This window comes from Platalea leucorodia (genome assembly GCF_965183815.1).
Source record: "Platalea leucorodia genome assembly, chromosome: 9".
NCBI classification, from domain to species: domain Eukaryota; kingdom Metazoa; phylum Chordata; class Aves; order Pelecaniformes; family Threskiornithidae; genus Platalea; species Platalea leucorodia.
The window spans coordinates 34806681-34834555 of record NC_138831.1 but is presented as its reverse complement, the minus strand read 5'-3'; the positions used below and the strand labels follow the sequence as shown (position 1 = coordinate 34834555).

General features: G+C 35.8%; 1 protein-coding gene across 4 annotated transcripts in view; it reads right to left on the bottom strand.

Annotated features, from left to right (window-relative positions):
- LRRC49 (leucine rich repeat containing 49) overlaps nucleotides 1-27875 on the bottom strand; it is a gene marked incomplete at its 5' end in the record, with an annotated part of 54041 nt that overhangs the window by 10621 nt on the left and 15545 nt on the right. For all 4 annotated transcript variants that reach the window (XM_082321425.1, XM_082321426.1, XM_082321427.1 and 1 more), the window contains 5 exons: nucleotides 1720-1871; nucleotides 6886-6969; nucleotides 14290-14437; nucleotides 21479-21540; nucleotides 25665-25808. In XM_082321425.1, the coding sequence (XP_082177551.1) occupies nucleotides 1720-1871; nucleotides 6886-6969; nucleotides 14290-14437; nucleotides 21479-21540; nucleotides 25665-25808 (590 nt within the window). The remainder of the gene's footprint in view (nucleotides 1-1719; nucleotides 1872-6885; nucleotides 6970-14289; nucleotides 14438-21478; nucleotides 21541-25664; nucleotides 25809-27875) is intronic.

Here is a 27875-nt window from a genome sequence, read left to right as displayed (position 1 = left end):
AAGTGGGTTAAAGTGCAATAAGGCTTCAAGACAAAAAACGTCAGTGTTACCTACAGCTTCTTAATTCTAACACATATTGCCACATCTTCATTAATCTGTTTAAACTAATATAAATCGGTGATAAAGATCACTATTACACTCCCATTTCTCTAACCAGTCATGAAGAAAAATTCCAAACCTATGTCTCCAATTCAGAAAACTAAATGCACTGTAATTTGCATAACATAATTATAATATATGCAAATAAAGCACATGGCTTATTTTGTTAACATCTGGGGGGGGGTTGAAATTTTATATTTCATGAAAGCAACCACTTTGATTTCTACAATGCATTCTACAAATCTTCAACTACAAAAACTTTCACAAGAACTTGGAAACAGATTTTATGCATTGTATTTTATTACTGTAGATTTGACAAAAGAATCCTAACATTTGTGGTCAAGAGCTACAAGGAATAACCACCAAGTTGGTTTATTATTGTTTATTTATTTATTTACTATTATTTATTTGCACTGTGTGCAGCAAATGCAGAGGTAGCATTACCCCAAGATCTTTCCTACAATTCCATGGTAAAAGTCTTAATACGTTACTTAAAAGCATGATTTCTCAAGCAATGAGAATCTGTTCATTAACAGGACGATGCTCAAGCTACCATAGTTACATTGACTTGGTCACGGGGAATGATTACTAGCACCGAATTAAATTGTGAAGAAACCAAGAAGGCAGGAAAGCGGTGGCTAAACATATGTTCGGGGGAAAGCTTTGGAAGCATGAGAACAGAAAGGGCTATAGCAATTTAAAAATGCTAAGGAAAAAAAAAGTTTCACAAGATGCAGCACTCAACTGGAGATAAAAACCAGGTCTAGCCAATACTAGACTGAAACTCAGATAGGTTCTGTTTGTGAGAGGCAAAGACTTCCTGCCCATACCTGACATTTCCAGTGTTGATTAGGCACAGCAGGAAGCTCTACTTGCTATTGAATTCATGCAGACTATTTTTTCAGGCTTTTGCCTGAGCTAGCTAGGTTGAAAGTGTGCTAGTTTGGTTTTAGCCAATCCAAGGCACACATTGTTCATTAGGTCCTGCCTTTGGTTTTTAAATTATATAGAATGCCAGGTGACCACCTTTTAGATGCAAATAAGAAAGCCACAAAGCGTGTCACAAAAATACTATATTTAAACCAACAATACAAAACTTAGGAAGAATTATCTTAGCAATAAAACTAAGTCAAAGAACTGTTCTTGTTAAAACAGCATGGGTATGAAAGTGGTCCAATAAGAGATGCTGCTGTTCAAACTGAGAACATGAATTCAACACTCGGTTTATGAAACCTCTTGATACACACAGAGGTTACAAACATTTGTAATGCACATACGTGTGCATTTTGGTCATTTCAACTGAAGGCAACAATCTAAGTTGCCAAGGAAATGAACAGCCTTGAGAAGGCTCAAGAATTCATATTTAACATTTCCTGTAAACATGAAGTCCTCCCTTATTTAGCAAAATTATATAATAATTTAGCCTGTACTTCTTTAGTCAATGAGTTGCTATTACTTATCAGTAATGGCCAACAGGTTTAATCATGAAGTAAAACACCTTTTCAGGATTGATTTGGATATATTATTTTTGATAATGAAATACAGTGAGATCTCAGAGGTGAGAAGTAGCAACTTGGAATATAAGACATGAACAAAAAGAAATATTTCCCAATAAAATACCTGCTTTCTTCAGGAAATACATATGCAGCACTGCCATTGATCTGACAGGGTTCGTTATCTTTATCTTGGTTTAAGGAAGCCACAAGAGCTATTCGATTCTGCTGTATCTCCCACTGACGTGCAATATTAGAAATCGTTAACCGTTTCTTTTCCTGAAACAAGATATAAAAGTCATAATAAGATATGACAGTGCAGTATCAACACACTTGTTTGTTCTGGAAGAAATATTCTGATTAATCAAAACATTTTAAACGTTTTAAATTGAAGAAATGATAGTACTAGTTGGTGGTTATGCATTAAAACCAAGGCATCATTCTAGTGCTATTTTGCATAACTGCCAGCAAACAATGATTTCACAAAATTTGCAAATAACAGAAAAAAGAAAAGTAACATAATAAATCCACAACTTTTGAAAGAATAAAGTTAAATTCTTTAGTTTGGATAACCACAGAAGTCTCATTTTGACAGTCTGGAGCTGCTTGTAACACTCCTTCCACAAAACAGAGCAGACTGCTTGCACTTTCCTCCATGCTGCTAGAGTGACACTAGCACTTAAGCTAAGACAGTTATGCAACTGCTGTAAGTCTTAGCAGTAACTGCAACATACTCTGCGTAGGGGAAAAAGTTATCTTCTAAAAAATGGAAAAAGTCAATTTTATAAAAACAGAAAATGAAATTACCTTCTGGATAGACACAAGGACTACAAGAGATCTAAGTTCAAATATTTTGTAATAGTTTTTAAGTAGTTTTTACATTCTAGACAGGGCTTGTCAATGAACCAGTATTTCAAAAGTCTCTTAAGTACTTGTTCTTGTACAGTCATGCTAATCCTGTCAATTACCTATGATTCTATATATACGTTATTTTTCTATTGTATCATACAGATCTATATGTTTTAATACATCCCATTTAGCACACTTTAAAAGGTTAAAGAACAACGTGCTTTGTAAGAGCTCACGGACTGGCAGCTGGACTCTCATCAAATGAAAACTGCATAATACAAATAATATCAAAGGGTAAATTCATTGTTAGTTTCACTTCATTTGTTTTTTCTGACCCAGAGCTAATTCTCCAGGAGTCAGCCATCTCACTGTTACACTACTCTCAAACTTAAATGGTGACTTAGAATTCCTGAGAGGATAATATTATAGAGGAGCTTAGCATAAAATAAATTTACATCCACAAAACATGGAGAAAACAGAGTATCAGTCAAAGCCAATGATTTCTTGGTTTATAATACCATACTCTAAATTGATGTTGCTGTAGAAATGTAGCTTTCAAGTCCATACAAACTAACAACCTTAATTTCAAGCTTCCCACTCTTAGGAAGTATTAAAAAAACCATGATATTCTAAGAATCCTTTAATTTCTCCTTTATACTCCAGAACATCACTACTGGAACTGGAATACAAACAAACACCCTGATATTTTGGAATGAAGGGGAAAAAAGGCAAACCTGAATTTGCCCTAAGTAGTATAAACAACAGTTCACAGGCAGCCTGTGTATTTGTCACTAATTTTACCCATGAACAGGGGAAGGATAAAAGGTGCGTACTCTTCAGATGTACTAATGAATATTCTACTTCAATGCTATGACATTTTGGATTGAAACAGCAAGTACTTGTTACCTTCAAGTTGCAATGACCTCAAATTGGGTCTAAAAGGATTTCAGGCAAGGTAAATCCCTGTTACCAATTATTTCCTTAGAGCATAAGCTCAACACCTTTATCAATTTCTTACCAGTGTTAAAACCCTATCTAATATCATAATTTTAAATATCATTACATTAGTTCCTGTCTCCTTTAAAATATTTTGTTAGGCTGATTAAGATACAAGGAAACAACACAGTATTGATTAGGATTTAGAAGGCTGTACCAAAAATCCTGAAGGCTTGAAAGGCTTTACTTGTTTTAAAATTGAACATTTACGTTTCTGTTTTAAGACGGACTCTGTGGCTGGGGGGGAAAAAAAAAAAAAAAAAAAAAATCAAACACAACACACAAGGTTTTATTACAGCCCCCTTTTCCAAATGGGGGGGGGGGTGGGAAGAGAACTTATTTGATATGCCTATGGAGAAAGGCAGCGGACCAGGGTAAACCTAATTTTACAATTTGAAATTAACACTTCTGATATATTAAGTTTGACCTATATTCAGTATGCTCCTAGGGTTTTTTATATAAAAGTAACACGCGACCACCATGTTTTTTAATTCCTTTCACAGTGGGCGAGTTGTGGATGTCACTGCAAAAGTAGTTCACTAAGAATGTTCCTCACAGTCCTCAGTGTTGGAGATGTGAAGTGTAAAGCACTACAAATGACTATTTCTTTGAAAAACAGAAAATAGTAGATCAACAAAAAAAGCAAGCATTTCATCATCTGTGACTGCTAAATTGCAGAGCTTAAGAAATCCTTTATTCCTTAAGAATAAAGAAGAACTGCATATAAACATTTCACAGTAAAACATTTAATATCTACATGCAAATCCCTCATGCTGCAGCTACTAAACTTAGAGTAAACACCATGATCTGTTTCAATGACTGACAATGCAGAGATAGATCTTCAAGCACTGATAAAAATTATGGCCATAACTGTCTACAACTGACACTGAAAGTACATGGAAACTACTTTAAAAATTTTCCTCTTCTGAAAGTTTTTCCATTTTAAAGAGCTCAAAACTCCATTTCACATTCAATTTGCCCAAAGAGTTGTGATGTTATCTGGTTAGAGAACACTAAATGCCCAGCATTTACAGAGTTCAGTGATGATTGGGCTCCATGTCACAAAGCAGGGGACACTGAAATAGTCAGCACTTTCTTCCAATCACATTTGGAAAATTCTGTTTGTTCTGGAGGGTGAGGGTCTCCTCATAACCTCAACTACCGTACAGCTCTACTACTTTGTCAGTCCTCAGTAGTGGGCTGCTGGATTCCTACTGAATTCATTTTACAAAAAGCAAATTTTAGAAGTGTGAAGATTCTGCTAACAATAACTATTTCTTGTTCCAGTATATACTAAGTTCAGCCTCTGTTGGAAAGGAATTACTTTCTCTGTACATTTTTAAGTACATGTCAAACTTTCCCAGAGGAGTGGGTTTTAAGCAATAAAAAAATAGTCGGGGGGGGGGGGGGGGAAGAGAGATGAAGAAACTCTGCTGTTTGGCTAGACAAGTATCAGTAAGAGAAAAAGAAGAGATGACATTGCTGAAATTAACTTTTTTTTTGATGCAGTGAATACAGGAAAGAAAAGCAATTGTTTGCTACTGAATGAGTGCTTATAATTTCATTTACACTGCATATAGTTTAAGACAGTTTGGACGAAAGTGACAACAAAAATTGCAGAATATGATTCTCTAAATATTTTCTTCAGATTTAACTATGAAGAAAGTCCTAGAGTTCACAGCTTTTTTCACTGGGCATTGTATCTATGAGCAGATTTGTTCCTTTCAATTCAAACGTGCGGAACAGGAAAGAAACAACCAGAATCATAACACACAAGAACAAAGGAAAAGTATACAAAAAATCACTGAATCATGCAAAAGATATTGGTATTTGGCTCTTATGCCACTTAACTATTTGAAGATACCTTGATTAAAATACAAAATCTACAATTTAATGTTGAAATCTGAGTAACAATGGCATTATAGATTAATTTATTTTTTTTTTCTTCTAAGGGAAGTTTCCACTAGCAAAATGCACGGAGAAATCTAGGCCATCAAGACAAACAATCCCTCTGCTACAAGGAAACATCACATCAATGGTTAAAAACATGAACTACAAATAAACACTTTCAATAAACAGCTACTTTTTTTCCAGTCCAGAGACACAGTTAGCTTTTCAACAGCATAAAATAACAGCATGTGTGAATATTATTTACTGATTTCCCATTTCTTTACGTTGCTAAGAACTGGCACCAAAACTTGAAACCTGAAGAGACTTTAAATACATCAGTATCTAACAAGAAAAACAAAACAAAACAAACACACACAAAACCCCCCAAAAAACAAAAAAACATGACACTGCTAAAAAAAAAAAAAAAAAAGGCTGTATTTAAGACTTTTTGTTTGTTTGTTTGTTTTTAAACAGAAAATCAAAATATATATGGATACAAATATACAGGAAACCAAAATACATTCTTAGGCACTAGACATGGAATTCTTTTTTTTCCCCATTCATATTATTTAGGCTCTTGGAGTTTTTTTTATATACTTAAAACATCTTTTTAATATACTCCTAACATTCTGTTTGTGTCTTTTTATTTTTCAGTTATATGTATTTGCTACACTTCTTACAGCCTCCTGCAACTACCTTCAGTCTAATCCCCCTCATTAAATATGATTTTACCTAGGCAACCTAACAATATGGACACATGAAAATTGTTTGTTTGTTTGTTTACCTGCCAAATTGAAAGAGCTTTTTGTACAACCATTACCGGATGACAAAAAGTTTCAGGGACCTCTCCTTCCTCTAAAGAAAAATGATGCGGACACAAATGGCGATGCGATACACAACAAATGAAACGCAGATACTCAGATCCTTGAACTTTGGTCTCCTATTAGCAACATAGGTCATTTAGTCACCAGCCCCATAAGAGTATTCTGGAGTGCACCTCAGTCTCCCCTGTTAGAGCTATTCCATCTCATGTATACAAGCATTTACCAGGCCAGGTGGTCTGGTAGGTAAGCATTCTTCTGAATAAGAAGACAGCTGGAGTCTAGCTGCTGCTCTGATGACTGCTTAACTCTTTCTACAAAAAGGAACAACTTCAACAGGAAAGAATGAAGGAAAAACTACTTCAGAACACCCTGCATGGCAGCAGTTAGAGCACTCACCTGAAATGGGGGAGACCAAGTTCAAGGAATTTGAAATCACTGAAAAGTCCTTTACTTTACTCTGGATTTACTTTATCTCTGGATTTGTGAAAATGAAGTTTGCCATCCTTTTACATATATCACACTCATATTCAACTGGGGTTTTTTTGCTAAAGTGTAACTTGCATAGTTGACTGAAGAGAGTTTCAGTTGTGGAGTGCACTGTTTAAGCTGTAAAAAAAAGTTTAAAGAGACAGAGGCATATTGGGATATGTAAGAACTACGGCAAAAAAACATTAGGATATAGATTATTGCTGTAAACTGTTTTACAGTAGGCTTAGAACAGCCACAGAAAATACCTTAAGCAAGGTCTGTTTATGGCTTTCACGCTTCCTTTCTTCCTCTTTCCTTGCTGCAACAGATGCCATACGTCTTTCTTCTTCCTGGATGGAAAAAAGAAACAGCTTCATAAAAGGAGGAATTACTCAGGTTCTGAAAAGTACTACTGGCAAATTATTAATATATTTTTGTGTTTGTATTTGAAACACAATTTTTAATTTTAATACAATTTTAGGATTTTTAACATTTTAATGTTTCTAAACATTATTAAAACAATGAAATAGGTAATTATAAATAAATCAAGCAATACAGAAGAAATAGATAACTACTCATATGCAAATGCTGAAGATAAAGCTATTTAAAACTAGTATTTGTAAGGGTCTTTGGAAAAAAGTATACAGCATATGGTGAGTATGACAGTGAAAAAGAACATTTGTAAATATAACAGTGCATTATATCTTTGTAGTAGTTTTTGCAATTAGTAGAATTTTTTTATAAGAAAAGACAGAGCAAATGAGCTGAACTCTATTTATGCTCGAATCATAATCTAAGATTGATTTTGATCATTGTAAACTGTTTCCAGGGGCTTACTTTTCTCAATCACAAACAGAACTTGAGAAGAAAAACAATATTTTCAAAGTTAACTACTATAGTACATTAACATTATTTCTTGTCAATATTATTACCTATTCAAGAAGAAGTTTCAAGAAGAAAGCCATTGATTCCTCACTAATTAAAGTCACGTAAGTGAAGATGCTTAATTTTCCTGGTACAGCAATTTAATGCTGCAATACACCCATATTAGGTTGAATGGCCCTGTTTACAGAAGTCTAAACGTTCTCACAGCACGGTATTTTTAGAACATATATTTTCCAAGTAACAAAAGAAATGTTCACTATGAAGTAAAAAGTGTACAGTCCTTCCAACACAAATATTTGGGAAGCATACTTTAACTTATTTTGATTTACTTCACTTGCCATTTGGGTGTTTCTATTAAAGTATCTTCCCAGAACATACAGAAAGTGTTTTGATTTCCCTCAAAATAGAAAGCCCTTGCCCTAACCTTTTCAATTTCACTTTCCAGGAAGTTATGTGTTAAGAAAATTAACAAACAAAAATGAACAGAAAACATCATCAACCATGAAGACATATCGATATGTCAAAGTTTCTATATAAATAAAACATCCTACATTTAGAGCATTGTAAGAAACCCTAAGCACATGGGTGAAAGCTTACTAGACGATGAAATAAAACAGTATCATCACACTTAGCATCGCTATTACATTTTTAAGAAAATAATTTCCGAAGCATAAGAAGTTAGGTTCACATAGCAAACTTACTCTTATCCGTGTACAGCTCCCCTGAAACCCACTGACATACCACGAATTTTGACATCAATCTGAAAGGTGATTAAACAACAAACTTCCAAATTGTTCCTCCATGACTTTAACCTAATATGCATATATTAAATAAGAGGAATACCTTAATGCAGATTAAGGCACGAGGCTTCGGATAGAGTAAGCTTCTCTAACCCAACTGTATGCAAGAATTTCCCTGGAACGCTAACTGGAAAGCCTAACTTTTTTCTTTTTTGTTCTGAAAGCAACTTCTGGCCTTTTGAGGGTGAAGTTCTGTTAGCAGCCTCCTCGGCTACTGGGCTTTTCGGTTCTTCCTAAGCAGAGTATTACCAAGGTGCTGGTGTCATAAAATCACAGAATAACCCAGGTTAGAAGGGACCCCAAGAGGTCATTAGTCCATGTTGATGATGAACAATAAATAATTAATTAAATAAAATGACACACAGATACAGAAGGCGTTCTAGATCCTAATACAACAAAATACCATGCAATGAAACCCAATACCTGAATGGGGAAGTTCAGGGGGAGGCTGTGAAAATCGTTAAACAAAACCCATATAGGTAATATGCCACAAATATGAGTATATAATTAATAATGCAAAATAAAAATGTACTGTTCAGCAAGAGATGATTCAAAATGTTAAGAACTACAAACACGATTGTCATGACAGCCATTTACCCCAATTACATGTTACAGTGTATTAAGTTTGTGTTTACTTAAAAAACTCTGAAGTGTTAAAATATAAACACTAGCAAAAAAAATTTTTTTTCAAGCTTTAAGGCAAATATCCACAAAGTTCCCTAATTCAGTTTTCCCTCAGCTTCCACAAATATCTCTTCTTACTCTATCTTCCATCTCAAAGCCTTCTCTTAGTCCAGCCCAAATGCACACTTTATGACACCATCTTCCATACGTGAGGGTCTACTGCTCTCATTCAAGTCAGTCCAGTACTTTCCCTGCCAACAGAGTCTCAATACAAAGAATTAAATGAACTAATCCAAATCACATTCTAACAAGAGTCTTTTATTAACTAAGACTTTTTTCTTGATCAAGAGTTTATCCTAATTACAGACATTTAAAAAAATACTATTTCTTTTACAAAAGAAATTAGCTCAGCCTAAAAAGGAAATATATCCTAGTTTTACTCACTATTCATAAAGGCAGAATGACAGAGAAAACATCTGAAGAAAGATCAAGGGCCAAATCTGCTTTTTATGGAAATCAAATCCGTATATATTTCTTGATTAATCTTACACAGCACATGCAATCCATCTTGAAAAACACAACATCCCCCCCAAAAAACGTAAAAATAACCCCAGAAAACCCACAAAGTTATAAAACAAAGCCCTTAATAACCTTGCCACAATTAATTTTTACTATCACCCCTTCCCTTGTTTTAGCTCCATCTCTTTTGAAATTCTTCCTGTCTCTCTTTTCCTTTGTTCCCCCTCACTATTCTGCTGCTATTGTCTATAATTTTGTTTTGTCTTTATATCAAACCCTGGTGGACAAGGCGCATGCTTTTCCAGAAGGTCGAAGTGCCAGATCACTACAAAAGGATTTGGATGTCCTCTTGTGTATTGAAATCTCCTCCATTTATTAGTTCTCCACTTCCCATCGCGGGGGGGGGAGGGGGGGAGAAAAAGAAAGAGGGCAGAAATATATTTCCTAAAGAAGCACAAGTCTTACTTTCTGCAATGAGATTTTGAGGCTGCAGGTTTACATTCTCAGCGTGAAGCAACAGTAGCGACAGAACACAAGAAGAATAAGGCACATCAAAGCTATTACCACCCTTATAAAAACTTTCCATTAGAGCTGTACCAGAGCTGTATCTGTAGCTTTGGCATGCTGATAGCTCCCCCTGCTGCTACATAAGCACTACCGTAACTGCAACACCACAGATTCTGGCCAACTTACTGTATCATCAGTCTTTCGAAGAGGTATCATCCAGCAAGACCCGAGAAGGACCGTAAAGAGACCACAGTGGAATGCATGTTTTCTTCCTCACTACAACTTTACTATTATTCAAACGAGGTTTTTTTCAACAAATGATACCATTTATGTCACAGGAGAAAAAGACGCTAAGTTAGTACACAAGGAATGCAGCATTTCATTTCCATAGTACATCTACCTTAAAATTATTCAAATAATTTTACTGTAGATTAGAAACAGCTACAGTATACTTGATATAAACTACTTTAGGTAATAAAAAAAAAAAAAAAAAAAGGAGAATATGAAGAATGGCCTGGAACATACATTTAAGCTTTCAAGGCATAAAGAGACTCAACGCAGTACACTTAAAATACACAAAATTCAGCTCACTTATACTTGCAGAAAGCAGACTACTTTTTGTTATGTATACCACAGAGGCTGATCTTCCACAAGAATGAAGTAAGAATGTAAGGATGTTTCTAGTAGAAATATAGCCATGGAAAATAACAAGTACAAAATTTTTGACTAATCATTGATATTTCACAATGAGATACATCTCCATTTTTTACTTTTAGTATTAAATTTACTATATTTTCACAAGACCTGCTTTAAGAGAGAGGATTATGATCCACAAAAATGACTTTAGAAGTGCCTGAAGTAAAAATTAGTGATCCTTCCCTAAAAAAACCAGACCACTTCACAGTGGTGATGGAATCGATAATGAATTCTGTTCTGGATAAACCAGTAGAACCTACTCCCCGATCAGCAGAGAAAGGTCTAAGCAAATAATCAAAACCAAACACAGCTCTCTAAGCATCCAAAACCTATAAAACCTCAATGAAAAGAAGCAAAGTTTTACTGTTAAAAATATGCAGCTTGTCTTTCAATTTGGGAATGACAGCACATTTAGGGAAAAAAAAAATATATATATATACACTATATATTATAAATACACACACATATAAATATATATACACACACACATTTAGCAAATTCTGTTGATAAAGTGTATTTGAAGTGACAAGATAGCAAGTGTTCCTTGTTAAATAATTTCTCAGTAAGAAATATGTACACAATATCTGCTTATTGTTATGAAAGCCTGGAAAAAGAAAAAGATAAGTCACAGCTAAAACGTAAGCACCACTGGATAGGTCTGCTTTTTCAAAAGCTCAAACTACAAAACACATTCAAAAAGCTTCAATGCCCAGAAAAACAGCCATTATAGTATGTTAGCCAAACAATGTAAATGACTACATATGCAACCTGAGCGTGCTTTGACTGTAACACACTTCAATTTCACATAAGCCTATTTTATTGAGCCATGAATCAAGTCACATTAGTCCGCCTTAGCTGTGAGGTAAATGTGTTAACTGTTACAGACAGTTACTGATGGTTAGCACAGGTGACACACAGTAACCTGTCCAGCCACTGTAATTCAGCCTCCTTCCCAGTCTTCAAGCCTCTAGGTTGATCTATCAAAGTTTGAGGAAGTAAAAGGTTTCCATTGAGTTGATGCACAAAGTGGATGGGTTTTTCAGCTGAAAATAATTTTCCAGTGTGGACAACAAATACATGTTCACAGTCTTACAGTGAAACTCGTTACAGGTGACTAACCTCCACTGATTTCACCACCAATAGGGCCATACCTCAGTGGTCCAAGAGTTTAAATCTTACATTCAAAAATGGCTTATGAATGAGACGGCCCAAGAAAACACTAACTTCCTCATGGGTCAGGGTTTAAAAGTTGTCATAATATGATGCAATCCTTTGAATAAAGGCAAATCTGCCCTGACTTAAAGAAATATTAGAACAATTACGATGCAAAAAAAGTTTTATTCAAAGTGCAGAGTATCTGATTTTCATGGTAGCTATATGTTTCTGAATAGCTCCCTAAGGCAGAGGCAGTTACCACCAGGCTTTTGCTCCAAGGTTCCCTTTCTCCAGAGAATCCTATAGAAAAGGCCTGGCACCAAAGAGTATGTGTCTTCTTGAAAACCAATATGAATAAAGCTTCAAAGTCTCTTACAAACTTTTGAAAATAGCCTTCATATTTTATTTTCTTGAAACAATTTTCTTGTCCCAGTGAAGCCAGCAAGTAAAAGAAGTAATAATTGTGTAAAACTCAGTTCTCGTGCAGAAGAGCTTCTGAACAGGTTAGTGAAGAATTCCTAGTCAGAAATAACCAACATCCTGGTCCAACTCTCAGTTCTTTACAAGACAAAGCAACGCTTAAGTTCACAATGGTCTGGACGCTCTTCAGACTAATGAAGAAAAGATCCTATAAATGTAATTAGAGTTCAGGTATACTAATCGAGTGAGAAAAAGCACATACCCAATATTGTACTTCCATTCCCCACCAAGTTACATTTACCCTTACAGCCAATGGCAACAGCATGTTGCATTACTAGGCAGAACAGCTGGATTTGGCCTTGCCAACTCTTTAATTTCATCACAGATCTCATGATACTTGTTATTTTTCTTAAAAGCCCAGTTTCTTAAGTCATATGATTATCTGGGTAACACAGTTTTTATTGGAGAAAAACATAGCACCCTCCACACGAAGAAAATGTTTAAAAAAGTTCTCAAGGCTCAAAAACCAGAAGGCAAATAAAAAGAACGCAAAACACATTCTTTTTACAAGTTGATTTATGAGCAGCACAACTGGTGAAGCCTGGTTTTCTGTCGCTTTTTGTCTTGTGGTTGATTCTCTGATGTTTAACAAGGTGCGAACCCAGATTAAGTTTCTCCCATGGCTATACATTTCTAATAGTTTTTTTCCCCATACAGATCCCATAGAGTCTAAAAAGTAGTTTGAGCTCTTTCTACAGTTTTTCCCATCACTGAGAGTTCTACCAGGATGTGTCTCCTCTCGAAAAGGGGTGGGGGGGAAGGAGGGAGAGACATTTTCTTTATGTGACTCAAGTTTCTGAAATAATACTGAGGAAACGATCTTTTTAAAAGCAAAGCAATTAGCAAGTATTCAATTAACTCAGTATAAATTTGCAAAAGATAAAGGAAAAACAACCCATAGAATACCTGTGAACAAACAAGTATTTAGTATTTTCGATGCTGGGAGTAAAATTCTCATGTCCCAACGCACTTCATTTTTAAAATTAATGTTTTCCACATACATGTTATATTTTACATCATAATTGGCTCTATTTTATACTCATGGTGGATTGGCAGCAGGACAACATGATAGATGGTAAAACAGCAGGTTCAATTTATAATGCAGTACAGCCTTCGTACAAAGCAAATGAGCATTTAAAATAAGGTACATGTATCAGCACCTGGTCAAAAGAGATAACACTGCAACACTGTTGCTTGTAAAGCATACTATATTTGTTATCTTGGTGTTGGATGCATTTCTCTTGTAAGAAGGTAATGCTTACACATCACTTTTGAGTAGACACAGAAGAATTAGCATGACTATTCCTGTATTAAGAGATAAAATAGTTGATTTAATGGTAAGGCCCCCAGTGACTGCCCTTCATCCTCTACCTTACAGTGTATTTTCAAGAAGTCTGTAGGAGACTTAGCTGTCTGCAAGTCCTCTCTTCCTTATCAGGGTTACTTGAACATGAGCAGCAGAGACAGAAATGACTAGGGAGAGTAGGTTAAGTAAGGAAGGGAGAAATACAGACACACACACAGAAACAGTGTGGTCACCAGGTTTCCTTAGGGAGGCAGGCTAAAGAAACTAACAAGATTTTTAAATGAAACAAGATACCAATAACACCAATTTTAGGGTAAACAGACTATTCCTTTCGAAGAAATATGCTGTTCCTTTTCAGCTATAGAGCAAACCAATAGAGACTGTGTTGAGAAAGTTCTACCAAAAGCTTTGCAGATTCTCTCACGTCACCTGGCAATTGATCGCACGGTGTTTACTAATGAAGAGTTTAAGCATTTAAAAATAAACATGCTAAAATGAAGTAAAAAAGCACACCCTTACATAATACTGAACAAAAGAAAAAAGGTTAAAGTTTTAAATATTGCAATGTCTATACACTGTTCAATTCCATAGTAAATTAAGAAAAAAATGTGGTATTTTTAACACATACACAGAAAACCCTACATTTTACTTCTGAATTTAAGGATCTAGTAAGTTTGACGAAAACAGAAATTTCTTACTGTGATTCTCTTCATATCTAGCTGTCGGAGCTGCATCATATGATGGAGAACAGTGTGTTTGTACCATGTCTCCTGAGCTATTGGATTGCCATCAAGGGTGATATCTGACAAAGATGAGGAATCAGCAAGGCACAGAATATCCTCAAAACTGTAACCAAAAAAGTTTAAAGTTTTAATGTCATAGAGTAGGAATAATTTTGAGATGGAAGATTTTATTTCTTAAGGATAGAACATTAGTATTTATCTGTACTGAAAAAACCCCACCCATCAATACTGTGTAGGATAAATCAAATTGTAACCATTTTGAAATACCAACAGCTGCTGCGGTTAAACTTTTTAGTCTCTTCACATACAGGTAAAAAGAGATGCAGAATAAGGAGTATTTGTTAAATGTAGGAGTATAGTTTCACCTAATCCCCCCCTAAAATAGGATACATATCAACTCGTATGAAAAAAAAAAAAATTACAAGGCGTATTTGCTATCAAAGCCAGCATGAAAACCATGGAAAATACAAGAAAAAAGACAACCACAATTACCACAGAACGATCCTGGATGTTCGCGACATCATTAAATACGGGAAGAAAAACAATTACAAAAGCATCATATTATCTTCAAAACAGATCTGTCTATTGTTCCAAGTTCAGTCTACAAACACTAACAAGTTGGTTTTTTAGACAACATCTGATTTGGTTTCCTGACAAAAATAACTGGCCTGCGTAAAATGTATGTAGAGATGTACAGCCTGTATCATGTTCCTTTCATTGAAGATGACATGTGAAAAGAGAGCAGCTGCCTCAGATAAATAGTATTTTTAAACAATAGAGAACTATTTAACTTGATTTCAAAAAAAGCTGAACAGTTACAGAAGTAAATTTGACTCCCCAACACCTTTTAAGAAATTGATTACAGTGTATGAACGTACAACTGTGCACCCCATCCTTATGCAGTTTGGCCTTCAAAAGTTGAGTCTGTGTTACGAAGTCAATTAAGTTCAAGTGGAAAGCATGAAATAATTTGACTAGGTACTTTGGAGAATGAAGTAAAAAAAAAAAAATCTGAAAATTACAAAAGAACCAATGATGATCACAAAAATATAAACAGAGGAACACTTTACTAGATAAACAAATACTTAATGGCATTCTGAAATAAGAGACCATTTCTGAAGTGGAAAATATAGAATGATTGCCATTTTTAATATTCAGACAATCTTATTGATTGCATCAACTGGTTATAGTTTGTCTCACTCTTGGTGGTAGGAAAAGTCTTCCTCCACTAATACTTGGAAGGATACCAAACCTTAAGTATGCCCTGAACTTAGGGATCAGAAATCATATGCAGTACAGATGCTCATATTAAAGACTGTCATTGAATGAAGTAGCAACTGCCTGTTGTGGTTTAACCCCAGTCAGCAACGAAGCACCACACAGCCGCTCGCTCACCCTCCCCCCACCCTGGTGGGATGGAGGAGAGAATCAGAAAAAAAAAGTAAAACCCATGGGTTGAGATAAAGACAGTTTAATAGGAGAGCAGAGGAGGAAAAAATAACAATAATAATGATAAAAGAATATACAAAACAAGTGATACACAATGCAACTGCTCACTACCCGCTGACTGATGCCCAGCCCATCCCCAAGCAGCAATCCCTTCCCCCAGTTTATATACTGGGCATGACGCCATACGGTATGGAACAGCCCTTTGGCCAGGCTGGGTCAGCCCCCCTGGCTGTGCCCCCTCCCAGCTGCTTGTGCACCCGGCAGAGCAGGGGGAGCTGAAAAGTCCTTGACCAGTGTAAGCGCTACTTTGTGACAACTAAAACACCAGTGTATTATCAACATTATTCTCATACTAAATCCAAAACACAGCACTCTACCAGCTACAAGGAAGAAAATTAACTGTATCCCAACCAAAACCAGGACACTGCCTTTATCATTGGTATCACCCAAGTTTCAAAAAAGCATACGATAATCTGCTGAGGACTAACATTCAGCTGCAAAGGGCTTCAGGTCTACCAGAATGTCAGGTTTTAAAATCAGATATCCCTGAAAGATTCTAGACATTAGGTAAAACAACTTCTGCAAAAGCAACAAAAACAACAAAATGGATAAAATATAAAAATAGTATCACCGAGTAACAATCAATCTCAACCAGCAGAAGAAAGGCCTGGATAACGGCATAAGCGATCAGGAGTAAAGAACAGAAATCACCCAACACAAATCTCAAAAAACCAAACACAATTAGCACAGCATGCAAGTAACTCCTACACAATATACCCAACAGATGCAGCACAAAAATGACAGAGTGAAGTGGAAGATACTACTACCTTTCTGCTTAGTGTATTAAAACAACATAAAAACTGATGGAAAATGAACTATGTACAGATTCCAATGAAGGCAGTGAAGGTGCTTAGCATATCTGAAGAATTAGGTGTTTTGTACATGTGGTTAAGATGACAAATTTGATTATCATTTTCTGCTTCTTTTTGTGATTTGGTTTCCTTTCCATGAAAGGGCTTGCGTAACCACATTTTTGGAAGATCAGGCTGACATATTACTTAAAATACATACTCACTATGTCCTGAAGATAAAAGATAACCTTCCCAAATGACACAGAAGTTAGTAAAGCAAACTTGTAAACATGTTAGAATAAAAAAAGATAACTACATTTCCATTGGGCTAGAATAGATTTTGCTTGACAAATATGAAAGCCTTCTGGTCTTCAAAATGGGTTTCAAATAATGTAAATATATTTATTAAAAGCATTAAATATATTTACTCCAAGTACTTCCCACTAAACATTTAACCAAACAGTACTTCTGCCATTACACAGGATTTACCTATTTTTAATAAAACCAATCTCTTCAGGAAATGACAGAAAAGTTAAGTTTGCTAGTGTTTTCAAGAGCTTCCACTTACACATACCACTGTGCTTTGAAATTCTCAGTACTTCAGCATACGAGAACATTCATTCTGGAGCTAAAACACACGTGCTTGCTTTATCTTGCTTTTAGCTGCCCTATTAGCTGCTCAATTTTAGAGCAAAACAGTAGTGCAAAACAGCTATGTTTTCACATTTTTTTTTATACACATATGAAAAAGTTTTAGAATTTCAATGTAGAAAACTTAATATACTGTACTTGTCACACTGGCATCCCAATCCTAAGCCAAGCAAAGCTTTAGTGTAATACACTTACCAAACAGACTGCATACTTTACAACCAAGCTTCTGTCTGCTTCCCAGCACGCACACTGCTGTGACAGAGCCAAGTGGTGACCACCCTATGGGAATCAGAGGCCATGTCTCAATGTTCTCTGTAGCCTCTGTTCACCACAAAGGAGTCTTTAACCTGCTCACGAAATACAAAGCAGCTGTGGATGATGCTGTTTCAGACTGCCTCAGTCAATCTTCATGAGTGGAATGTCTGCTTCTTTCCAAAAAAACCTTCTCCTGCAGGACTCCCACCAAACTACGTCAACCACTTCCCTGTCCTTCTTTCGTCCTAGATGAATTTATCTTTGCTAAAATGGTAGTTTCAGCAATGCAGAAAGAAGTTGTGAATTTGGGCTAAAGTATCAAAAACTGTTTTCTGGAAATCTTTTCAGAATAGATCAGTTTTACATTTTGTGTGCATGCTCAGAATCCTGCATCCAATTCTCCCCTCTGCCAGAGGGAATACAAACCCACTTCTCCTGCCTCATACAAGAACATGGCAATCACTAAGCAGCAGAGTATTCTGGAGTGGTGTAAGCTCAACCTCCACCAGTTGAGACGCATTCACATTTACACATTTAGTAGGCAAGAACAGGACACAGGAACACTTGTCCTCTGTTACAGCCTACTTGCTTAGGAAGACAGTTGTTCCTTCTCTATACATTTGCATGAATGACTTTTTTAAAGCATGTTCCATAAAGGGGAAAAACTCTGGAGAAGAGAAGGAAGGCAACATACTTGCTCGTCTGATAGAACACTCAAGAGGGAACTGTATGTTCAAAATATATTCAGTCAGAAGAACTTGGGTTTTCCCAGGTTTCTAACCACTAAACTACTGACGAAAACAGATGTTACGACAGTCAACCTTCCATTCCCCTTGTACTGCTCTCATTCATGTATTTAACAATGTATTTATAAATTTTCATTCTGCTAAGAATAGAAAGATATTTTCTTGTTTTTATTAGGCTAAGAACATTCCTTCTCTCAGGTTTCCAATTCAGCAACCAAACGAAGAAAAACAATTACGTGTCCTTTGAGCTTGTATCCAACTTTTTCCATATGGCTAGACAACCTGCCTTACTAAATGAAGAAGCCAACATAGCGCTGACCTGGACAGCAGTGTAACAGTGAAAATATGTATTTTGTTTCAAAGATTAAAAAATGGTCTTCCCTGGTTTCACATTTTGAAATATGAGTGATAACTCTCTTTCTGAATCTCAGTGGCATTATCTTTCCTGAAGAAAAGTTTCTGTAATCTCTTCCCAGTACCACATGACAAATTTAAAATGGGATTTCTCTCCATTCTTTATAGCTAGTTCTAGAGATATATATTATCTTCAGCCATCAGGTATGAATGCCTTCAGTTTGTAACTGCTAAATTTTTTTGGGCTGAAGCCAGTAGTAGGACTTCTTTTGTTTCAGATCAGCATCAACTTCTACAGCATTTGGTTTTACATTATATCTTGCCAATACATCTTTCTTTACTAAAAGCTCTGCAGAGAAGCAGCAGCATTTTGAGGCCTCCTCTGAAGCATGAGGGAAAAAGAATGTCAGTCATTAAACTCATGATAGATTCTCAGCCTTAAATAGTGACAATTTTTAAAAGGCATTCCCAAATCTTTTAGTGAAGTATTAATTCATATATGTCACTATGTTTCAATTTAAGACTCAAGGATTTTTGCTGACATACAAAAACAGGAAGCAGCAAAACTTTCCATGGGAGCACTGCCTCAAAAATGCTACCTTTTTTTAATGATCACAAATAAAACAGTTTAATGAACCTGTAACATAAATAAATCCAGGTTTTGGCACTATAATTTGTTGTTTGCTTCCATTTACAGGTTTTCTCTATGCACCTACAGATAATTAGAATATCTGTGTATCAATTTGATTCTCTAAGGAAAAGTCAGTTTTATAGACACAGCTGTTTCTAGGAAAAATAACTTTAAAATTACCATTTGACACACAGTAAACCCAGGTAAGTGACTCAAAAACCACACAAAATCATTTAAAAGGGTTGTAGGAATGTTCAGATGTAGCACGGCAATTCACTAGTACTATGATTGCATATAACTTCTTCAGTCAGTTCAAACAGTATCAAGCCAAGTATCAGAACACAGATGGTCAACAGTATACTTTTATATTTAATCATTTTCTTGTTAGAAGACTTACCTACTACATAACTCAAAATCAGGAATTAATGGGGTTTTTAGCCTTCAAAAGTGCTATATGCAATAGAAGGTTATTATTTAAAAAACCCAAGCTAAATGTGATCATCAAAAGAAATTTTTCATTAGTTTTAGAATAACGTCTGGCAAATAAAGAGTTAAACTGATCCATCCACCTACCTACCCACATACGTATACAAAATTTATAGAAGAGCAGTGTCTTTTGTTTGACATTAAGATTTTATTTTTATACCTATTCCAACTACATATTAAAACCAAATTATATATTTACATGAATGTTCTAAATAACTATATCTAGCTTACATGAAAACTAAGACTAGATTTATCAATAGCTCAATTGAAGACCCAGTGAATAAATGACAACAATCATGATAAAGTACCAAGAAGCAAGCCACTGATTACATAAAGTTTGAGAAATCTACTTTAAAACCTCACAGGAAAATAAACATTTTTCCTTCTTGAACACTGTAAAAATAACATGAATTTGCATAAAACAACATGAGAAAGGAGTCAGAAAGCTACACAAAATATACCAAGTATAGAAAAAGATACAGAAATTCCGCTGACTGCAGTGATGCTCCCTGATGGCAAGGGAGCCAGCTACTGCAGTCCCCTCATTGTTCTTGCCAAGCTAAGACATTTTTTAGAAAAACGGAAACAAAAGGCATGTTTCAATTCTGGAAATTATTCCAGAAAGGCAAAATGCTAAGCCCCTCTCTAGCAGATTAATTAAGGGAAAGGCATATTAAAGTTTCCTGCAGTTCATCGCTGATTTTTTTTAAATGCTTAATACCCATGAGTATTTAAGGAGATCTACTGCATTGGTACTTTAAGAACCTAAGGAACACAGACAAGTAGGTTGGAGGTGTCTGCAAAAAACATAATGCAGGTCAACTTAAAATGTTCAAGTAGCTATTACAATAAAAGCTCATACTAAGTATAACATTTTACAGAGAAAGCAGATACCACAAGAACAGCACAGTATTTCCACTAATTAGAGCATGAAGCATCTTTCCTCTATCCCACATAAAATTATTTGATTCTAAGCAAAGGTGGCTTGTGGTGATTAAGGGATTTAAAAAAAGGACATACCAAACTGAACATAATGCAGGCACTTTTTTTTTTTTTTAAATACTGGCACTAGTATAAATGCAGACTCCAGAAATACAGGAATATGAAAAAGCATAGAAGACAAACATTTCTTTCTATTCATAACAAAATGCACTTAGTTACTTGAAACTATAGAAGCCCTGCTTTGAAAGTTGAGCTATTCTGCTTCTGCCATCTGGTTTGAAAGAGAAATAACCGTGAATATACCTTTCAGACTTTATTAATATATGGACAAGTAAAATACAAGCATGAAATAATCTAATCATTGTAAGCAGAACCTGACTCAGCAGTTTGTGTAACTCCATAAATGCAGTGATGATACGTTAAATATAGTATGTACCTTGTGTAATGTTGCTTTAATAGATATCTAGTTTAACAGTAAAACAACATACTTATAAAGCTATTTTTAATTTTGATCATCATTGTAAACAATATGATATTTTTAAAAATAAAAATGTACGTTTCTTGGTAGAATATTCATAGTACAATGACATTTAAATGCAAAGGGTTTCAACAATTTTTATGTTTAAAGTAGAAAATACACAATGGCTTGATTATGCTATCTGATATTTTAGGAAAAAAAAAGTATCTGCACTCAGTATTTGAATTTAAATTTTAATGAAATACAGCTCTAATAGGATACTTCAAATTACTGATAGGAAGCAAACTGCTATTTCCCTTACCTAGATATATTGTTGAAGCTGAGGAAGAGACGTTGGAGACAGGGCAAAGTATCCACATCTTTCTAGAAGGAAAGATAGAGGCATAAATTCAGTAGCTGAAAGTAGCTTTTGAACCTCTCTACTTTGCCTGATGAAATGCTTTCTTTTCTATACGCTATAACCTTGCTGCAACATTGATTTCTGTTGAACGTGCAGCTCCATTTCTCCCTAGTGCAGACTGCAAGGGAGTGTTTCAGTGCAGATATCCACTCTGCAGAACAAGCTGCATCACTTGCAAAGCAAATGATGTTAAAGAAAAGAGGATAAGGCTGCTGCTGGTTTCTGAACAGGCTTTTGGGAAATAAGCCAAGGTGCTGTCTCAGCATTTAAGCTGCAGGATAAACACACTGTAAAAAAAAAAAAAAAAAAAAAGAGAGAGAGAGAGAGAGAGAGAAGTTTATTTTGCGACCACGCTGAAATAAGGTTTTTGAAGTGCAATATAGCAGTGCCATTAGCAGTACCGAACAGCAGTGACTCTTCTACCAGAGAACGATCTGAAGGACTCTGTCACCTTTACAATTAAAATTTATAAGGAGGAATTAGTTTCCAGAATGACTGATTGTGAATTTAATATATGCCTCTAAAGACCTTTGCAGAAAACCTCTAAATAGCAAACAGCTCAAATACTAGCAAGATGAAACATATCAAGTAAGATCAAACTTCATTTATGAAATACAAATCCATAATGGCCAGACAGCAGTCTGCAGTGATTCATATACCATTCCGACCGCACACCTAACCCCTCAGTTACATCTACATCTCCTTATCCTACAAAGGAGCACACTCCAACTTGCAACCAGTGGAGGCAAACCTGTTACTTGCAGCACGGGGAAGTGTCACAGGGCTCGCTACTTTGATTTTAGCCACAAAATCAACTCTACAGCCCTTCCTCCCTCCATTTGAGTTGTGACGTGTCTACATAGCATTCCAGAAACAAAAACAGTTCATTCTATCCAAACAGGTGAACACAAGGCAGCTCTAAACAAATTGTGTAGCTGCTATTAATGAAACACTAAATGTAAGCTAGCAAGCATTGCTGAGAGTCACAGCTCTGTATACAATAAGCAGGGCTTATTAGCTCAGGTCTGCAGTTGCAAAACCCCTGGTTCAGAGCTGTTCTGAACCCTTCCAGATGACACCGTGGAAAGACTGAGTTCACAACAGAATTACATCTGGACATTCCCTCTGTCCCTAAGACCACTTAGTGTTGATGCTTAAAGGGGTGGGTGCGCATGATACAGGTGGATATACACATGAAGACAGGCATTATAGGGTTGTGCACAGCAACTCCTAGGCAGCAAGGATTTTAACTAATCAAAGAATTTTGCATTGGAGAATACAAAGTAATTTCTGCTGAAGACAAATTTCCATAACTAGCATAATACATTGGAAGTCTCACAGGTGTGACAGCAAACACCTTATGTAGGACAGAAAAAAAAGCCTCCAGCTACTTCAGTTTTGACACAAAGTCATATAGGGCAGTGGACATACAGGACAGGAGTTCTTTCGTGAAAAGACGGTGACCACCTTGACCAGTCCTCCTTCAGGTCTAAGGTCAAGCTGCAGATGACAAAACCCAAAATTCTAAGCTTTTAACACCTCAAAGTAATCAGGCAGGTCCGTCTTTCAAATAAAAACACAGTTCACCTTCCTAACAGTGGACCCTAATTCACAACTGGATGAAAAGTGTAGACATTCCATATGTGCTTTTAATGCCATATGAGACACATGGTAATCATTTATTCTGTCTGTTTGCTGTTCTTCAGAATAGTCAGACTTCTTGAAGACACTTCCAATCCTATAAGAGATTATTCTGCTATAAACCAAGCCTCAGGACTGCCTTTTTAAATCCTACAGCTTTGGACAAACTACAGTTTATTCTTACAAAAATAACTACCTGTGATTCAAGGATTTCAGTCTCTAATGAATACCTCAAGGACAAAAAATGGTCCCCAAATTGCTAATCTAAGGCCAGTGGATTGTAAGAGATGATTATATGTTTAATTGCTCAAACTATAAATCTAGTTGGACAACTTGAATTACTCAATATACTTAACTGCAACAAGTATGGAGTTCAGTATGGAACCTCATTTTGTTTGACAAATGAGAATATTATCTTTCCTACACAAGAATAACACCCTTAGTGCCGGGGGGGGGGTGGGGGTGGGGGTGGGTGGGTGGGTGGGTGGGTGGGTGGGGGTGTGTGTGTGTGTGTGTGAAAAATAAGGAAGGTTCACAAAAAATGTACTGGAAGTTATTTAAATTATATTGATTTTATTTCACAATTTTGCGAGAGCAAACTTTTTAAAATTGAGGTTAGATTCTTTCATTTAAAGGAATCATCAAGTTTAAAAAGCTTTGTTCATGACAGTGTTGTCATAGTCACTGAGTAACTAAAACACCGTCCAAAAACTAAAACACAGAAACTAAATTCTTTCAATGAACTCGGAGTAAAAATTTTGCAGTTAAGTGCTACATCATAACTATATCATGATTAAAATGACACACATCCCTGCACAGTCAACCATAAGAAAACCTAAACCTCATCTTAAAGGAAATAAATCTAAACCCCCTTCCTCAACTACGCAAGTACTCCAGCAATAACAACTATATCTTGGATTTTCTTTCCCTAAAGTGACACATTTTTTCCTATGTTTCTGGATTTTCAGTAATTTCATATTGCAGCAGATTCTGAATTTCAATACAAAAGCAGTGCAGCTTTCATTTTTTCCAAAAAATTAAAACAAATTTAAGTAAAGAAATACATGTACATGGTTGTGCACAGAGAAAAAGACAATACCTATCATTAAAGTAAGAAAAAGATTTTATTGTAGGAAGACGACACAGTTCAGGTTTGACAGTATGACATGTCCAAGATATGACGTCATATGATTTAAGAGTCCTCTAGAGGAAGGAGAGTTAGTGTCATCCTTGCTAAAATTACCATCCAATTAAAAACAAACACCCCCCCCACACACACACACACCATTCCATTAGAATATAACCAGGGTAAAAAAAAAAAAAAAAAAAAAAAAAAAACAACCAAACCAAAAAACCCCAACAACAAACAAAACACCAAACAATTAGACAAAATAAAGTACTTCCCTGAACAGAACATCATCTTCTGAAACACTGCCTCTGGCCAGGAAAGACTAAAACATTGCGATACAGCACAGAGTCCAAGCCTGTAACTTACTAATTTAAATTTCATGCTGACTCTCTGTTTGTGACAACAGGAAGCAAGGAGAAAGTACAAGCTACACCTGAGAGGAGTGAAAGGGCAAGAACTACAAGCAAGGAAGAGAATTCCAGGTAACATAACTGATGTAGGGGGAAGGTACAGCAACAAAATCAGCAATGAGCAGAAGTTGCTTATTTTTGAAGTGTAAAAACAATTAATATATGGCAAGTAGCAGAAATTCAAGAAAGAAAAGGCTCAGCCGCAATAAATAAATAAATAAATCAGTTCCTCAGCCAAGAACTAAAGGAATTGAGGGCCAGAAAAATATAGCTATTTAAGTAGATTTACTGTATTATTTTAAAAAGGGCTTGTTCAAATAATCTACTTGCCATACCTGAAGTACAACTCAAATTGCAAAGTGAAAAGCTTTATTTTTTAGAACAGAGAGACTTACAATGCTAAGTTAAAGCTTCAATTGGGAAATTCTGCTTTTAAGATCAATACTTATTTTCTCTGCATTTGCCCCAGAAATATTCATAAGGAGATGAAATTTAAAATGGTCTGAACTGCTTAGCTGAGCTACAGAAATTGAGAGGGTTTGTTTCTAGGAAACAAACTTGTATGGAAGAAAAAGTATCTAAATTTGTATGTTTGAACCACAAAGCTTCTTCAGAATCTCCCTCCGCCCTCTCCCAGAGAACCATCATGAGCTATCAAGATTTGAATCACTACAAGTGATCATATTTAAACAAAGAAACACCAAAAAAAATTTGCTGTTTGTTTCACCTTTATGTTGCAAAAGTAAGTATTGCAGCAGAACAACATAAGCAACACAAGACAGGAAAACACAAGATTTCACAAATCTGAAACGCTGATATGGTTTAAACAAGTTACAGTAATAGTGCATTTTGTTAAAAGACAAAAAAGAAAAATATAAGAGAAAAAGACCAGAGTTTTGTTCCTTACTATAGCAGAGACTTGATTATGACGAAGGTTGAGCTCTGTGAGCGAATCCAGTCCATTAAGGTTTTCTACAATGGTTAGTAGGTTCCTGGCAAGGTTTAAGACTCTCAGTTCACTCAAATGACTGATGTTTTCTATTTTAGTAATCTGCGAAAGAGGTATAATTATAAAACATGTATACTGTGTTTTATAGATATACAATAGATATACGTAGCACAAACATGTTCTTTAAAAAAGTATACGTGAACAATCAACTTAATACAACAGTGTGCTTCTAGTGTATTTTTCTAAACCATGATAATCATGTCATAAATTGCTGAAAACAAGCTACAGTCTGCTAGAGGTTAAATATAGTATTCACTTCACTAATACCTTTCTAGTCATACTGCAGTAAAAATCAGTCAACACTTCGTTCCTTACCATCAGGAATTAGGTTACTTCAGCTGTGCTGTTCTGTAGCAGCAACCTCAAAAACACTATAGAACTAAGATGACACTGATGATATCACGCTATGCCAAAATGGGAAAATTTTGTGCACTGTTGATCCTTAATCTGTCTGCAAAGGCACTCAAACATACATCCAAATCTCCTGGTACCTATGCTACAAGAATATGTAGCATTGTATCTCCCTACCATCACAGAACTCTGCACCAATTTCCCTTCATGCCTCTTAAGCCAGTAGCAGCATTCACAGCTCTATCTACAGGAGCTCCACAGACAGACTTGCCAGCAGGTCATGAGGACAGGAACCTGCTGTGAGTCACGGGCAAGGAGCAGCCACAGCCCTCTGGAGAAGAAAGCAATTATTCTGAAATTGAAACTTGTAAGGAAGTTTTATGAGCAGGTAATTGCTAGAATCAGTAAGACATACTCAAAAGAGGAAACAAAGCAGCAGCATCCTTAGTTTGGATACACAGCACATTTGTTTGACAGTCCCCAGCACTTCTTCAGCAACTCATGGCTTCCTGTGATTAGAAAATGGAGGGATCAAACAAAGTGACTAAACTAAACAGCCGCCCAAGGTTTGTTTTTATACTTAACACCCTATTTTAAAGATTCAGGTGATACTGGGGGTGGGAATCAAAAGAGTAACAATAGCTACGGTCCCTTAGTTTTGACTTCTAGAAAGGCAACTGTGTTTTACCAAGGCATTAATTATTGCTCTGTTGACATAATCTGGGTTCATTTTCTGCTGTTTGTATTTCTCAGTGATCCACTCAAGGATCTCTATCCAGATACTTATTTCTCATAGTGGCCTGGGATCTGTCCTCTAGTATCTATCGAGACATTTATGCAGGACTTGCATACAGCAACATATCATGGAGAAGATGAAGTATTCCCACTGCACAGGGCGGATATTCCTATCATATTCTTACTGAAACTCATGCTGTATGGAAGAAAGAAAGCAGCAGGTTTTCCTGTGGAAAAGGCTTCAGCCTTCCACCATGTGTGGCAGTGCATCCAAGGATACAGTGCACAAAGCTACTAACAAGTATAACGAACTCCGTTTCAATTGGAAAGATCATCTGCTGGGCCACTGTAAGCTCCCTTCAACATCCTCTCCTCAGGCAGACTATTCCTCCTGAAAGCCGCCAACAGCACTTAGATGCAGACAAGCAAGATAGCGACTGGTGTCACACACCTTCCCAGTAATAATAAACTTTCTGATGCTTTAGACCAGTACAAATCTGGCCATGCCAATTTCCAAAAAGTGTCTAGCAGCTCCTGGAATGGGAGAAGAGGTAAGGTAGCTGTTATTTAACAGTTTCAGAACATATAACGTGGTTGGTGATTTTCATATATATACACACACACACGTATGTACACATATATATGCATGTATATATCTATAACTCTGACATATAACTTGAATATTCTGCTATAAAAAGTATTTTAGCATTTTTTCCATTAAAAAGCATACAAAAAGATAGCAAAATCAAAATTAAATAACATATTAAACCAACTTTTGATTCAACTGCTAATTAAACTATTATGCATCATCCATTTATTTGCATTATACACAGAAAATAAAAATTATCAGGATACAAAAATATTACAGCTAAAGGAACAGAGAATGCCACCATTTAGAACAATATATTTAGACAAAAAGACTTGTAAAAGCAAAGCCAAGAGCAGATGGTTAGCATGAAGAGCACAGACCTCTGCAGATGTCTGCTTAGCTAGAATTACAGCATGCCACAATGTAGAATATTA